Here is a 15,029-nt window from a genome sequence, read left to right as displayed (position 1 = left end):
ATTTTCACTGGCTGCTGCATCTCTGGTATCTACCACAAGGGGGCACCCGCGCGACGGCTTTTAGGTCGTTACCATAGAAACGGACAACTCTTGAAGCCGCTAGCATAGCTTTGGTTGTTTCTGTTGTTTTTTTGCGTATTTATTTAATCCAACGAGTTGATATCGGACGTTTCGGACGATGACTTCCGCACCGGTTGCAAACGGCCTTTTAGGGCAGGTTGGTCAACTTTGGTCGATGCTGGACGAGCTGAGTGAAAACGACCCCGCAGGTTACCGCAAACTGCTGGAGACGCAGATGAAGGAAGGCGCGGATCTGCGGTCTCCGCCCGAGCTTCACTGCGCTCTCCGCACCGAAGCCCTGGTCAGTCCCCAGAACCACATTCAAAGGTCACTTTCTCTGATTTCTCCACGCAGGACCTCTTTATAGATGAATGGATCCAATCCAGGATCCATTTCTTCATAATTTAGACGATAAAGATTTGATCGTCATTTCAACTTTTGAGCTAGTTTCTCTTTATTTCACTAATTCAAAAATTAGTTTGAGTCAGCAGGGACTCAATTTCAACAGATTTGAAGCCACTGTTTTAAAACACCTATGCATTTACCACATTTATTTCCACCCATAATGTTTCCAAAGCCCTTTTAAATCAGGATAATGATTCGGTGTCTCTGAGTGACAACAACTCCTATTCCTTCTTTTTTAAATACTATTAATTCAGGTTGTATTACAAATCTCATATGTAAATGCTCCCATCTTCAACATCACTAAAAACTTTTATTATTGTTCCCTGCCAGGTAATAGCATCTGTAAACATCTATTTTGCTGTGGTGACGCGTCTTAAACCCTCAGGCCGTAACACTCAGGAAAAAATGGATTTTTCCTCCAACTGTCCCACATGCATGCCGACATTTCCGTCGACCTATGATTCATCGGTGTTCTCATGCAGGAGCCCGGGAGAGGCCCCCTGTACATCAACGTATGCAGCTGGAATCGTGTGCCTGCACCTCAGGATCCCAGCAGGCCTCTGCCCGTGTGTGCGGGAGAGCTGGAATCCGGCACCGCCGAAGGTCGAGGTAAAACACACGGTCGCGCTGCGTCGCTTCTCTCATGTGCGCCGAAAACAAACTGCCAATTACCTCGCAGGTGGCTACACGGTGCTGGACGTGGCGTTGAACCCTGCGGTGCTGCGAGACGGTAATGTAGAAAACAGGGAAGTCTGTGCTCTGGCACTGAGGTTTGCCCAGAAGCATTATGGGCTGAGCGTATGTCAAGACTTCACCGTCATCGGCTGTAGCCCCAACAGTAGCACAGATGAAATATACCGCCGGCTCAGGTTTCGCCAGAGGCCCATCGCCAGCGAGCCGGTCAAAGGTATGGAGTTTAACAACCTGGAAATGCTGCTGAGCAGCTTTCTGTTGCTGTTCTTTGTCCGGGGCCCACACATCACGTCTGAGCCCAGTTCCTGACACTCTGCTCCACAGTGAGTCAGACCCCAGCCGACCTTCTGCGGCAGATCTCATCCTTTAACGCGGAGAAAGAAGGCGAGGACGCGGCGGCGCAAATGATCCGCGGGCCTTCGGAGAGCAAGAGACCGGATCTGATCCAGGTCATCGCCACAGCCGACGCGCAGCCTCAGCAGCCGCGGCACCGGCTCCAGCTGGAGACCGATGGGGCCGGAGCCGCTCGCCGCGTTGAGCTGACAGTGGAGTTGCCGAAGGTTTCCTCCGTGTCAGAGTGCCAGCTGAGAATCTCCAAGGTGAGCGCTTCCACGCTCCCGTGGACACTTTTAATGAGCCAGTTCAGAAACCAGAGTGCGTCAGAGTCGGACGTCATATAAAAAAATGATGTGGGCCCTCGGCGTGTGTTTCTGTCCGTAGGATGACATCCTGCTGGAGGTGGAGGGTCTCTACTGTTTACTGTTGGATCTCCCAGCAGCCGTGGACGAAGACACGGCATCTGCCATCTTTAACAAGAAGAAACAGAGACTCACGTTGACAGTGGACGTCTCTGACTCCAGATCAGCTCTGCAGAACAACTGAAATCCACCCATTTCCTGAGTCATTAATGTATTTGCCTGTATGATGTATGTCTGTCCTCTCTTCTTTAAAGTGTCTACTTTATAAATAAAGGTAAATTCACACACTAATTCATGTTTATTTACCATGAAAGTTAAGCGAGATTCAAACGACATTTGGCAATTTGGAACATGTGAAAAATGTCAGTAAACACGTTTTTTTTCTTCTGAGGTCGGCATCGTGTAGAGAGTGATTCATATGGGCATCATTAATCGTCTCATAAGAAGCTTTACATCCATTGGTCCCTGTTCGTGGTCTTAGAAGACTTCTTTCTCCTGTGGCCTCACTTTTAGCACAATCCCGCTCCAGGGTGAGGACCTGTGTTTGTGCTCTATCTCCTCTCTCCGTGGTCTTCCTCCACCCACGCCACAATCTTCCCCTCCCAGCCGGGCACCACCGCAGAGTCCTGGAACACCTGCACGGCCGACACCCAGCGTTTTTATACAGGAACTCGCATTCTCGCTACAATAAACGGCACCTCTGCGTGGCTGCGGCTGTGATAATGATAATATTTGCCTTCAAATTTGCCTGCTGGAGCCAATATGGAGGCTGTAATTGAACCTCCAGTCCTACCTCCTCTTTCACTGTCCCGAACTCTGGGTCCAGGGCTTTAAAGTGGTATCTGAAATTGCCCTGTCTGTCCACGGCGGCCTTAAAGTCTTTCAGCGTCACCTCGCCCAGCCTTTAATAGGACACACACACAAAAATAACATTTTACAGGCGCAGTAGCTCTACTATGTGTGACTCACATCTATTTGGGTCTCACATCTGATATTTATTGGAAATGTGTGCAAAACGCATCGTGAAGTGTTTTGTTTCTTTTTTCTGTTCACCTTTTGGGGATGGTTATCAGAAACGGCGTGAGCGAGCGGTCTGTGAAGTAGAGCACTTTAGTGGAGACGGTTGTGTCCAGTCCCGGGCTGCTGTGTGAGTGGGCCATTTCTGGAGAGGAAGAAGAAAAAGGGGGGGGAAAGGGCTGTTTTCATGCCACACACAGCTCAGAGGGGCATCAGCTCACGATGCACCGCGCACGGAAATGGAATTCGACGGAACAATCTGACTTAAAGGCCAGTGATGAGACGTTGCGGAGGATGAAAAACCCGGAGCGAAACAAAGATTTTGCTTGTCTCACTTGAGCTCGGTGGCCAAGAGTCGCGGTCTGTCGAGTTGGCTCTGCGTCCCGGAGATTTAAACTCCTCCTGGAAGAAGGAAAAAGAAGAGCTGAATATGTTGCAATTCATCATGCAGCGGTGTGTGTGTGTGTGTGTGTGTGTGTGTGTGTGTGTGTGTGTGTACCCCTCTGTCCTGTCTCCGCTGGCTTTCTAACGAGTGCAGTCGGTCCACCAGGCTGGACACGCCTTGCTCAAGGGTGTCCAGGGTGTGGTGCTGAGGGTCGTGGCCAGAGAAGTTGTCCCTCAGACTCCGCAGGGCCTCGCGCACCAGCTGCAACTCTTCCCCCTGCAACAAACACCCAGATTTCTGTTAGGACCACGATGGTTCCCAACTCCCACATGAGACCACATGAGCATATTTACAGGCTGAAACACGGCAGGAGACGTTGAAGAGTTGCCGTAACTTCCGCCGCCGCCGCGTCGGAACGACTGCTGGATGAAGAACATGAACAATCAGGACGAATCTTCATCTTTCAGGAAGAACTAACCCTACCGCGTGATTGAGCCGTCATCTATTAAAACAGGAAGTGGGCTTTATTTTGAGCCAAATGCAGCCGGTGTTGTTTTGGTCCATCTCCCATCATGCAGCAGGACACCGGTTTCTCCTGCAAGTGTCTCCATCTGCCCGATTTCTGTCGAATTTCATAAGTTGTGAAAGCACTTTTCCATCTACCCTTCCAAGGCCGACCTCCTGCGCCCGCTGTTGTGCTTCTCCCAGCTTCTGCTGCAGGATTCTGTCCTTCCTCCCGAGCTGCTGCTGTTGAAAAGGGCAGGAGGAAGCATCTTCACACGCTAGCACCTATTCAACTGCAAAGACGTGAAAAGATACCTCATATTCTGTGATGAATTTGTTTCCCTCGCTCAGCTTGTGTTTGAGCTCCTCCTGCAAAACATAAATCACCGGTGTCCCGCGTGAGACGCGTGCGGGTCAAACAAATGTGGTCGTGTCAGGTGGAAGTGATGGACCGTCTCACATTTTCGCCTTCCAGCTGATCTTTGGCCATGTTGCACCTCAGTAGTTCCTGCTTTAGCTGCAGCACAGCGTCCTCCTGCACAGCCAGGCGTTGCTGCAGAGCATCCTAATGAGAAAGATCAAAGGAACGTCCGACAGATTGTGCGGCGGAATGTGGAATCCAGCAGTTCTGAGTGTGTTATTACCATTAGATTAAAGGGACTGATGAAATAGAATACTTTGCTTTGATCTTATTTTAATTCTCATTTAAAGGTCAAAGCCTCACCTTGATGGCCTGAAGGTGGCGTGCCTCCTGTTTGTGTCTCAGAAGTTCTCTCTGCCAAATGAACAGAGGCTTTAGAAAATGAATTCCTCCCCCCTTGGAGTAACGAATGTAAATTTAAGCTAATTACGTGAACTTATACAATACCTTCAGATCAAGGGTTTCCTCAGTGCTTTGGTCCAGGCGGCTGCGGATTAGAACCTTCAACGGGGGAGGACATGAGAAGGATGAAAGAATGAGGTGAGAGTGAGTGGAGACATCTAGACAGCATTCACCACAGTTAGCAGAGAGGGGGCGCTGTACCAGCTGCTGCTCAGTGCTGGGCCGGGTGTCTCCTAAGCTCACGGATCCGTCCTGGTCCTCCTCGGGGAGAGAGCCATGGAGCAACAAAGCCTGAAGATGGACAGACAGATGTTTTTCCTCATAAATGCAACAATTTGGAACCAATTTGGAATTTTGCTAGACTGGTTTTGACCCTTAAAAAGGGAACAAAAACCCAACACAATAATGTCTGAGATCAGGATGGATTTGGTGTTATAAAGGTTAAGGTGTGTGGGAATGTGTCTGCACATTCGTCAACCACTTTTATTTAGCTTAACATTATATTAAGTATATTGGCTTGTGCAGCTAACTGTGGAAGTGGAGCTTTAGTAAAAATCAATAATGTTTAGATGTAGAAAGAAGAAGTCTATTTTCGGCTTTCTGCCTTGTTTTCCGGACGCTAATGGATTTATGAAGAAAACAAACAAGCGCGGTGTGTTTATCTTGTCTTGAAAATGAAATCCTCAATAGATCAGTGTCCACTACAGATGAATAATTTGGATTCATGTATTCGAAGGGCTTGTTTGGAGTCCTCAGGCTAATGCTGCCCCTCAAGGTTGCAGGGCTGACCTGCAGGTGAAACACCATCCGCCTGGCTTCTTGCATCTCCTTCTCCAGCTGCTCCTGATGCTCCTCCCATGTCTTTTCCTCCTCCGGCGCCTCAAGCCCAAGAGAGGGACACAGGCCGCAGAGAGGCACCTCCACTGGAAGGAAGAGTTTCGGGGGACATGATAGAAGATGAGGGGCAGAGCTTTAACGCAGGACTCGGCACATCCTTTCAAGCTTGGCAAGAGACGATGGGCGGCCGACCAACCTGACAGAGATTTCCTCTCCGTCAGCTCGGGTATGTCATCCCGACGTTCCCCCTGCTCCTCAGGCTGATCGTGGACCGGCTCCAATTTGGGGGCGAAGGCCGGCTGGATGACGGCGTACTCGTCTTTGGGGGTGTGTGCAGGGCTGGCTGAGCTGAGGCTGAAACAGATGGCGCACACGAGCAGGAATCAGTCTGTTTGTGTCCTCTGCCAAACTAGCGCCAGTAAATAAAAACACATAAAATGGAGATACGCAGTGACTCCCCGGGGAACAGGAAATGTGAGCTGATTCAATTTGGCGATACCTTTCCCGGGTCTATCCGTTTGGAAGGAACACAGTGGTGCCGGTGTAATTACAGCAAATCAAAGGCTGATTAAGAGATAGTATGTTCATTTCCTGACAGGGAAGTCTAACTTGTTAACTCCTCTTTTGCCCTTTGGCCCCCTTTTTCTAAAATAAGAACACGATAGACTCTGAGCAGCTGGAGTTTGTGCAGCTTGAGTGGATGTGGAATTATTCGCTTCTTTTTTTACCCCATGACATAATATCTAGTCGCCACAGGCACTGTCATCTCCAGTCTTCTTTGTTTATGTGTTTATAAAGAATGGGTCGTACTTTGCGTAACCTGCGACCCGTGGCGTGACGGGGCATTCCTTCTGGTTTCCCAGTTTGTCTGCATGGGAAAACAAGCCCTCATCTGTAAAACCACTTGTGACGTCTGTATCAGAGAAGGGAAGGGGACAGAAAAACCTCATTCTGCTCTTCAGATCCAAAAACTACAGATTTAAACAGTGAGATTATCCTGTGGATTTGTTAAACACGTCCTTCTCATACATATGCTGAGAGATTTAGATGGGAGCCAGCGAGATTTTCTGCTTATCTAATAGCATTACGAGGCACCAACAAAGCGGCGGTAAACAGGAACTCTTGTGCTATCCATCAGTTTTTGCTACATAGCTTTCTTTCATGGATATCAGCTCACATTCTTGTTCAATGGAGTTAAGATTCACACTGGTGGCTTTTTCTGTGGCCAGAGAGGAGGGAAATGGAACCTTTTCACTCTGAATTTATTGCCGCATTGAGCTAAATGCTAATACTGGCCAGGCTTAAGTGCCTCAGACTAAAATGGCCATTGCTCCATCCAATTTTGACTGGATGGAACCTGTTGAGGTGAAGGAAGCATTAGACTAGATTTATGATCCAGAGCCACCAACAGGCTGATGCAGCAACCTCCCTGCTAGCGTCGACAAACGCGCAGCATTTGCATGTATAATTAAGAAGCATTAATAAATGATGTGGCTCCTTTCTCTTAACTGGAGGAGCTTCAGTTTGGTCAAAAAAAGCGTTTTTCTCCAGGTCACTTTAAGTATCTTGTAAGATGCTAATGCTCATCCCATTAAGTGTTTCTGCAGAGCAGCTGCATCCAGCTAATCCCGTTACTACGGACGATGACAGTATCAATCTGCTCTCCATCATTGTCCCATTGTAAGCGAGTTTAGTTCACAAACTCACAGATCTGCAACATATGGATTAAGCCACCGATTAAGTGCTGGGATTTTCTGGGGATGAGCTTCAGATTAACATCATTTGAACAGCAGCGGTGGAAAGTTACCAAGTATAGTTCCACTCTTTTATCTGTCTGCTGCATGACCCGAACACATGTCACGTTCACCACAACTTCCTAACACTCCGTCCTAATGCAGAAACGCAATAATGCTATTTGAGATAAACCGTTGTTGCAAACACGTCTTCCAGTACTGAGCTGGTTTTACTTTAGGAATTAACTGACCTGTTTAAAATATATTTGCCAGTATTACTAAATATATACATATATTTTTGTACTGGTATGTCTTAAACATTCAAAGTAGAATGACAGAGCTAGTCATTAGCAGCGCCGCTGAGCCCGGCTGCTCGGCTCTACCATCCATGCACACACAGGGACACACCCACATCTGCTGCACTGTAAACACTGAACAATAACCTGCACCTCAGGGCGTAAATCACTTCAGCACGGTTCATTTTCTCACTCTCAAAACAATATGCACATGCACCAAATGCTAAAGATGGTGCACATACATGTTTGTCGGCTGGCATCTGTCGATGCAGGGGAGACAAAGATAGCTGGCTGGATCCTCCCAATGTTGCTATTGTTTTTGGAAAAGGCTGCTCTTACCATTTCATCTGCTTGGCTCCCATGCTGGTGTTTACAGGTTCAGCCCTCCAAACAGCCGCGGCAGCCCTCCATCTGTTAGATGATGCTCTTCTCCTCCAGACAGGACCATAGCCCAAACGCTGCACAGGGAGGGGAAGAGCGGTAAAAAGGGAAGCAGCCAAGAGGAGCCTCCACGTCGCACGCTGAGCTCAATCAGAAATGACAGCACATTCAAATCCTCCCCAGTGGCAACCTCCTGAAATCATAACACTCTAAAATCCTCATCAGAGACCGCAGGATCCCTCTTTTGGATCACGCCAGGGCTGTGGAACAGATGCACACTAGTCTGCCTGCGTCCTCACTGCAGTCGCCATGTGTGAGAGCTCACCAGCTCCCATTCACGGACACAATGTTTTTTTGTTCCCTGTGGACAAGAACTGATGCAGCCCTTGTGCATCACTGTCATCCCTTGTTTTTGGCATTTATTCCCTCTGCCCTCCCTCTTTCTTCTTCTATTCTTTTCAGTCTCGCTTTGTATCAGCCCTTCCTTCTTTCAGGCAGTAGGGATGTCAGACATAGGTCTGTCTGGGTTGCATTACCCTCCCCCTCTGCCTCACTCCTCCTCTTCCCTCCTTTCCTGCTCTCCCCTTTCATAGAGGAGGAGGAGGAGGAGGAGGAGGAGGAGTGGGTTCTGCTCCTGTTCTTTTCTGTGTATGTGGCGGTACTAAAATAAGCACTGAGCACAAAAAGAAATGTAGAGACAGGTTTCTTTGTGTTTAATATTTAGAGGGGGCAAAATGACAGGCCTGGACAAGAACAACATGCCCACACAGAGAGGATGTTAAAGATATCTGTATTTACAGACTCAAGGGAAGTCTGAAATCTGAAAACAAACAGTGGTATGTTTGGAATGCACACAACAACAAACACAGTGCCATTCCTCTTATGTGGTGTAATGTGGAAGCAAGATACAAATAGAAATAGATGAGTTTTGTCTGCGTGCTTCAGTGTAACATTTGATGAAAAGGTGGCAGGGCTGAGCAGATGGTGACATCAGGGCCAATGCAAAGTAGTTCCTGCCAAAACAAAATGCAAAGCGATGGCAGCTTAAATTCTGCATGACATCATCATCATCATTACATGATACCTTCAAACATGTCCTTGGAGTTATGCACACAAACAGATCACATTTCGTTTATTAATTTAATTAAAAATAACATATAAATCTCTATTCAAACTCATTGATCTCACTTTTCTAATTGAAACATGAAACACGTTCATAACGTGCCTGAAAGTCGTTGTTGCCATTTTAATGAATTTTCAGGGAAATTGCAGCTTTCACTTAATAATAGCTGTCAGGATTCTATTTTGTTAAAATTCGTCGTAGTGTAAATCCACGTCCCCTTTAACTGTGATGAGCAGCTCAATGAACCAATCACAGACATCCACTCGTGACAATTTCCGTTTTGGTGAAGTATTTCCGGTTCACGTTACCGGATGTTGGGGTGGGAGTTGAGAACAGCGTTATGTAGTTTTAAAATATTTTCACGGTGAATTTTGCAGCCGTTTATTAAACGACGTTGGAAAAATCAAACCAGCGTTAATTTCACGGTATTACAAACATTTATACGTGATATGAGTTACTGGGATTGTATTGTATCTAAATGTCAATTTTCTAGCTAGCAAGCTAAGTACCGTAGTGATCCTTCCAAAACAGTCCTGAACACCCTTATTAATAATCCTATTTATTTACGAACTATTATTTCTGTCTATAAAGTTTATTTGTCCCTTGTTAGGTGTCGCCATGTCAAGGCAATCGTCCGGGAAGACTTTGTTAAGGAACGTAATCCGTCACACAGATGCTCACAACAAGGTAAATTCAGTCAAACTTCTGTTCGGACTTCTGGACAAGTCGTATTATGCTTTCGTTTATTTCGTTTCATCACCAGTTATTGCCACAGCGTTTTGCCAATTGTGTGGTGAAAACTTTCATAGCTTGTGTTTACCGTTGTCTTGCATTAAGAAGTTACCTCTGATCGGCTTTAAAACCATCCTGTAGCCTTGGATCTCGTCTAGTTCCTTAAAATTGTAGCAGTGTTATGCTCATATGGTAGCTCACGTTGTCACACGTGTGTGTCTGTGTGTGTCTGTGTGTGATGTACGCAACACATCAAAGATCCAGGAGGAGTCAGAGATGTGGAAAATGCGAGACTGGGAGATCCAGAAGTCCCATCCCAGAACTATGTCTGACACGGAGAACAAGAGGTAACTGAACGGTGAATATGAGCCACACCAACAATTTGAGACTGGCCCTTTTCAGTTGGAAGACCTGCAATTTCTCTGTCGCCACCAGGATTTTGTAGCTGTGGCTGTTTTTCAGGCGGCGTATGTACTGCGATCAGCCCAGGTACCTGAGTCAAAGCAGGGTGTCGGAACATGATGACAGAGAGGCTCGATACTGGACCAGGAAGCTGTATGAGTTTGAGTCTAATGATCCAGACAGGTACTGAATGACCTGTAGCCACCATCTACAGTGTTAAAAAGAAGCAATGTATATGTATTTTATTCAAAAGGAATATAGTCCAACTATTGTTTAACATTAGCTTCATACTGTTATTTTATTGGAACTCGTTGATGCTCGTTTTAAAATCTAATTCTGACATTGTTAAAATATGCTTATATTATGTCATGAAATCGAGAGAACCAAGTCAAGAAATTGTTCACGGGCTTGTTGGTTTCACAGGTGGGGGCATAGTGGCTTCAAAGAGCTTTATCCTGAGGAGTTTAAAAGCGACAGGTAACTCAAAACTTCGTTCTGCCTTAAATATGCAAAACCACATGCTTAAGATTAGCATATCTATTGGAAGGATTTGCCACAAAGTTTAACGTCTTGCAAGAAAATTCTTCTTCTTCCTCCTGTTTTCATTTTATTTGATCTCCTTTAGATTCCGGCGATATATTAATATTATTAATTTAACTGCCCATTTTTGAGACAGTTATAAGATCTAACTTCTAAACACATTTAACAATTTTTATTCCAGTATATATGCACACGGTGCAAACGTGAATTTGGCTGAAGTTAATGTTTTAATGAGCCCAATCCTGTTTAGTCTGTGTAAAGCTTCCTCCTGATTTCTCTGTATTCTTCTTTCCCCAGTGAAGAGAGTCCCACTGTGAAGACTAAACGCCACAAAACGAAGAAGTCCAAGTCGGAGGCAGGCTCGCCAAAACGATCAAAGAAATCCTCCCGAAAGAAGAAGAAGAAGAAAAAGAAGAAATCCGACGGTGAGAAGCGCAAAAAGGCGGAGAGCTTGAGCAGCAGCGACGACACCGGCGCTCCAAAAGACAGACAGAGGAGGAAGAAGAGGAAAAGTCCATGTAAAAATCATAAATATTTAAAAATCAGCAAGAAAGAGGAGGAGAGCAGCTCCGAGGACAGCAGTGACGACGAAGAGAGGGAAAGAAGGACTTCCGATCACAAAAAACGAAAGCTGGACTCCCACAGAGACTCCGACTCGGGACTGAGCGCGAAGAAGAGGAGGAGGAACTGGAAAGAAGCAGACGAGGAGAGCTCGCGCGGTAGTTCTGCAGACTGAGACGGCTCAGGTGGCCACCAGGCGAAGTACAAACGCTGCTCGTGTTTGCCTCAACTTCAGACGGCCTTCCTCCGCCGTCTGTACCAGCGCTCACACACCTCTGCACAGGCTCCACGCCGCACGCACAGCATGATGGGAGAATTCTGGGAGTTCTCTCGCACGTCTCGAGGAAATCTGTCTGATTCCATCCATTCTTCTCAGCATCGGCCTCGCAAAGAGGCTTTTTAAGACCACAATTTTAGGGATATTGTATTTATAAATAAGAGAGACATCATGCAACCTTTTTATAAGTTGTAATTTTATACATTTGATATTTGTACGCTGCACACTGCCGCAGAGATAATAAACATCTGATGTGCTTTTTCTAAGAAACGACTAAGACAGATTTGTTCTTCTGAAATTGAAGCGGTAAAAGTCTTTAATTAGAAATAAGGCTGTCTTTAGATTATTTAATTTTCAGAGGAAAAGCAATGTGCAGTGCACGGGGGGATAGATAAGGGGAAAACGAATAGGAGAACATCGGTGCGCTTGAGCTTTTGTGTCGGGGGTTCAATTGAAACAAAGAGATTAGTTGTAATGATGGTGCCAGTGATTGAGGCAGTCATAAAGGCCGTAATAACTGTGATTAGAATGTTAAATATCTAACTGCGGCTGTTAACCTCAATAAACTCACCATTATCAGGAATATTGTCTCGCTCCATCTTGACATATTTAAACAGGCAGATAAGAATAAAAGTCAGTCGTTCAGAGCCAAATATAGAAAGTAAAAGCACATCTCTGGTGTGATGGACCCCCCCCCCACACACACACACACACACACACACACTCACACACACACGACCTGCTGGTCATCGCATCAGAATTTCACCAATCTGTCTGAGCCTCCTGGTTTTGCACGTTTGGATGTTGAAAGTCTTGGAAGACAACACAAGGGCGCGTGAGTGTGTGTTCTTGATGCCTGGAGCTCTTTTCTGAGTCTGTGTCAATAGGCTAAGTGCTGTTTCCACACTGCACAGAGCTCGACTGCTGCTGCTGCTGCTGCTGCCCAGATCTGGGAAGCAGATAAAAGCAAATAAAAGCCGACTGGTCAGATCAGTATTGACGCTAGTTCTCTCCAGCAGCATTCTCAAGGTTAATAAGCTATTAACAAGAGGTCACCCCACTGAATTGAGCCTTCTTGTAAAGGTGAGTTCATGATTAAAAGCTCTTAATCCTGATAAACACAAATTGTGTGTTTTATCCGCATTATGACAAATCTGGGAGGATTTAATGGTGATTTCCACCCACAATTAGCTTTGCCATCCAAAGGTGAATGTCTCCTGAATTCCCACAAGGATTCAACCTAGAAGGATGATTATTCTGCCCCCACTAGTTGAATCAATTCAAATGATGATCCACGGCGCCTCATTTCCTCACGCTTGCAGCGCGTCAGGGAATCCTCGCCGGCCAAAGTCTCGACCCCCATTAGGTCTGAGCACATATTGCAGCCATCAAAAGCTCTGATGAAATCCAACATGCTGGGCTCCAGCCTCCTCCTGCCCGAGCCGATTTGGGGCCGAGCGTTTGTTATTGATAGGGACGGACAAGAAATGCTTCCCCCGCTGTGTGAAACGGCGCATCAGTCGGAGGCGAGGGCATGAAAACAGCTGAATTATTTATGCACTGCAAACGTACGACATTTAAACTTATCTCCCGGGCCAGAAACAAGATAACAGTCCAGCCTTTAAAAAAAATGATAAGGGAAGAGGTTGGAATGAATTAATGGGCTTAATCTCTCAGGATGCAAACGGGAGATGGAGGAGCGAGAACATCTCCATCTGCACTGTTTCATCTCAGTGTCCCGGGGAAGGAGGCTTCTTTAAACAAATATCCTTCCACCTGAGCAGATCTCCGTCCGTCTTGCCTTCATATTTAATAGAGATGAATGATTTATGGCAGAATACGCTGTAGGTGTCAGAACAATCATTTCAGGCTATTAATTATGAATCAGTTTGCTTACAACTATGACCCCTGCAGGATTTGCAACCGCTGTATATCATGTATTTGTTTATTTATAGGCTCAGTAAAGGCTCCTATGCAGCTTAATGCTCAGAATGGGTGGTTTCTCTTGGCTCCTGTTTAATTAACCTTCTTGCTGATGTGTCTGTTTGAGAGAGAAAGCAGGATGCTGCAGCTAATGCTAATCAGGTTCAGCATCTTAAGCATGGGCGCAGCTCTCCGACTCCCCCTGGCGGCCACCACAGGTATAGTAGCAGCGGTGACAGCAGCTGGCAGGTATTTTTTAATTCAGCATCATGTCTCCCGACGGTGTCCCCCGTGCCCCTCGTCTCCCCCCTCTGCTTGACAGAAGCCTTATAGATAGCCCTCTGTGATCAAATATTTATCACCTGTGTCTGTGTCCCTCCTGAAGGAGCAGGGAGAAAAAAAGCCACGGATACAGTTAACCCACAGAAAAAAAAAATTTAATACCCTTCACGAGGGGGATAAATGGTCCAAACTTCGACATACTAAATAGGGAGAGGTGTGATGACACAGGTTTTTAATGTAAAAACTTGCAGCCAACACCCAAATGCTTTGTAAAAAGTCATGTGACGAATGACTTACTGTACATAGTTAGTACACATACACCAATGTTTTAATATACTCATATATGTCTTTTTTTTTGTTGTTGTTGCTGTCATTTTATCTAGACCAGCCAGATACGGTACCGACTGAAATACAGTCACGATTATTCAAGAGTCCATCCTTTTTCAGGGAGGATCCCAGCTTTGCCGTCAGGTCCGTCTTCGCCGCGCTAGCCTTAGAAATCACAAAATCCTGTTTTTTTTAATCAGTATTATTGTATAGACTGGTGGTGATACATGTCCTCGTATCTCGTGTCTTCTGTGCAAAAAGTTTGTTTTTTTTGTCTGTTTTAATCGAGAGAACCTAAATCATGACGGACAGAACAAGGACACCTGGCTGTTTCACTTTACAGTTAGAGTGTTTTTTTGTTTTTTTTGTCTTTTCAATACTTTTTAAACACACAAACAGTCACATCCAAATGTCACACTCCCTTGGCATGTCACAGAAACAAACAAAAGGCGTTAACCAAAAAAATAAATCCAATTAAATGCTTCTGGTTACCAGGGTGATGATGACAGAGAGTAAGGTTTGTGTCTACAGTGAGCAGCATCCTCCATTCGTACATATCTTCTTCTTCTTCTTCTTCTTTTTTTTAATAAGGCACTGCTGCATAAAGAACGGACAGGGCAGACAAACCTCTCTGGGATTATGATGAAAAGAGACTGCATTCTTTACAGCGACTCACAGAAAGTTTGCATGTCCGCTGTGTGCGAGAGAAACAAACGCGTGTTGTATGGCATGTTTTTACAAGTGGGTGTCTTAGCCAGTAAGTGGGGGAGGGGGGCAAGTGGCTTCTGTCCTCCTGCTCCTCCTCACACCGTGCTCTCCAGCATCCACTCGGTGCTGCTGAACGTAACTCTCCTGTTGGCCAGGGGTGATGGCTCCGTGTTGAGCTGGTTGGTGGACCTGTGCCACCTCGTCCTCGCTCTGCGCGGGTAACTGTGACTCTGAAAAATGGAGTAATCCCCCCCATCGAAGGAGAATCTGTGCCTAGTTCGTGCTAGCTCGTTAGGGAGCATCCCCACGTTGGCCAGGGCGT

General features: G+C 46.1%; 3 protein-coding genes across 7 annotated transcripts; 2 read left to right on the top strand and 1 right to left on the bottom strand.

The window, feature by feature from the left end:
• The first annotated feature begins 41 nt into the window (after positions 1 to 41).
• On the top strand, positions 42 to 2,141 carry pih1d2 (PIH1 domain containing 2). 2 transcript variants are annotated; one of them, XM_057050217.1, is made up of 5 exons: positions 42 to 361; positions 948 to 1,074; positions 1,145 to 1,372; positions 1,483 to 1,757; positions 1,879 to 2,141. In XM_057050217.1, the coding sequence occupies exons 1-5, from the start codon at positions 179 to 181 to the stop codon at positions 2,038 to 2,040; spliced, it is 975 nt and encodes a 324-aa protein (XP_056906197.1). In that variant the 5' UTR covers positions 42 to 178; the 3' UTR covers positions 2,041 to 2,141. The 2 variants fall into 2 exon arrangements, with proteins under 2 accessions (XP_056906197.1, XP_056906196.1); XM_057050216.1 differs by lacking the exon at positions 42 to 361 and having other exon boundaries at positions 368 to 1,372.
• dixdc1a (DIX domain containing 1a) lies at positions 2,136 to 8,378 on the bottom strand. 4 transcript variants are annotated; one of them, XM_057050211.1, is made up of 15 exons: positions 7,791 to 8,378; positions 5,619 to 5,776; positions 5,375 to 5,508; positions 4,787 to 4,876; positions 4,631 to 4,684; positions 4,487 to 4,537; positions 4,223 to 4,327; positions 4,078 to 4,131; positions 3,922 to 4,005; positions 3,612 to 3,680; positions 3,373 to 3,534; positions 3,209 to 3,275; positions 2,910 to 3,018; positions 2,650 to 2,758; positions 2,136 to 2,491 (listed from the first exon to the last, which is right to left on the bottom strand). In XM_057050211.1, the coding sequence occupies exons 1-15, from the start codon at positions 7,811 to 7,813 to the stop codon at positions 2,408 to 2,410; spliced, it is 1,353 nt and encodes a 450-aa protein (XP_056906191.1). In that variant the 5' UTR covers positions 7,814 to 8,378; the 3' UTR covers positions 2,136 to 2,407. The 4 variants fall into 4 exon arrangements, with proteins under 4 accessions (XP_056906191.1, XP_056906194.1, XP_056906192.1 ...); XM_057050214.1 differs by having other exon boundaries at positions 3,612 to 3,677; XM_057050212.1 differs by having other exon boundaries at positions 3,922 to 4,002.
• Positions 8,379 to 9,221: 843 nt separating this feature from the next.
• On the top strand, positions 9,222 to 11,737 carry nkapd1 (NKAP domain containing 1). Its single transcript, XM_057050218.1, has 6 exons — positions 9,222 to 9,380; positions 9,566 to 9,642; positions 9,946 to 10,034; positions 10,150 to 10,272; positions 10,513 to 10,566; positions 10,927 to 11,737. The coding sequence occupies exons 2-6, from the start codon at positions 9,574 to 9,576 to the stop codon at positions 11,363 to 11,365; spliced, it is 774 nt and encodes a 257-aa protein (XP_056906198.1). The 5' UTR covers positions 9,222 to 9,380; positions 9,566 to 9,573; the 3' UTR covers positions 11,366 to 11,737.
• Positions 11,738 to 15,029: the final 3,292 nt, after the last annotated feature.

Source organism: Takifugu flavidus, chromosome 12 (genome assembly GCF_003711565.1).
Source record: "Takifugu flavidus isolate HTHZ2018 chromosome 12, ASM371156v2, whole genome shotgun sequence".
Lineage (NCBI taxonomy): Eukaryota > Metazoa > Chordata > Actinopteri > Tetraodontiformes > Tetraodontidae > Takifugu > Takifugu flavidus.
This window is presented reverse-complemented; position numbering and strand designations above follow the sequence as displayed.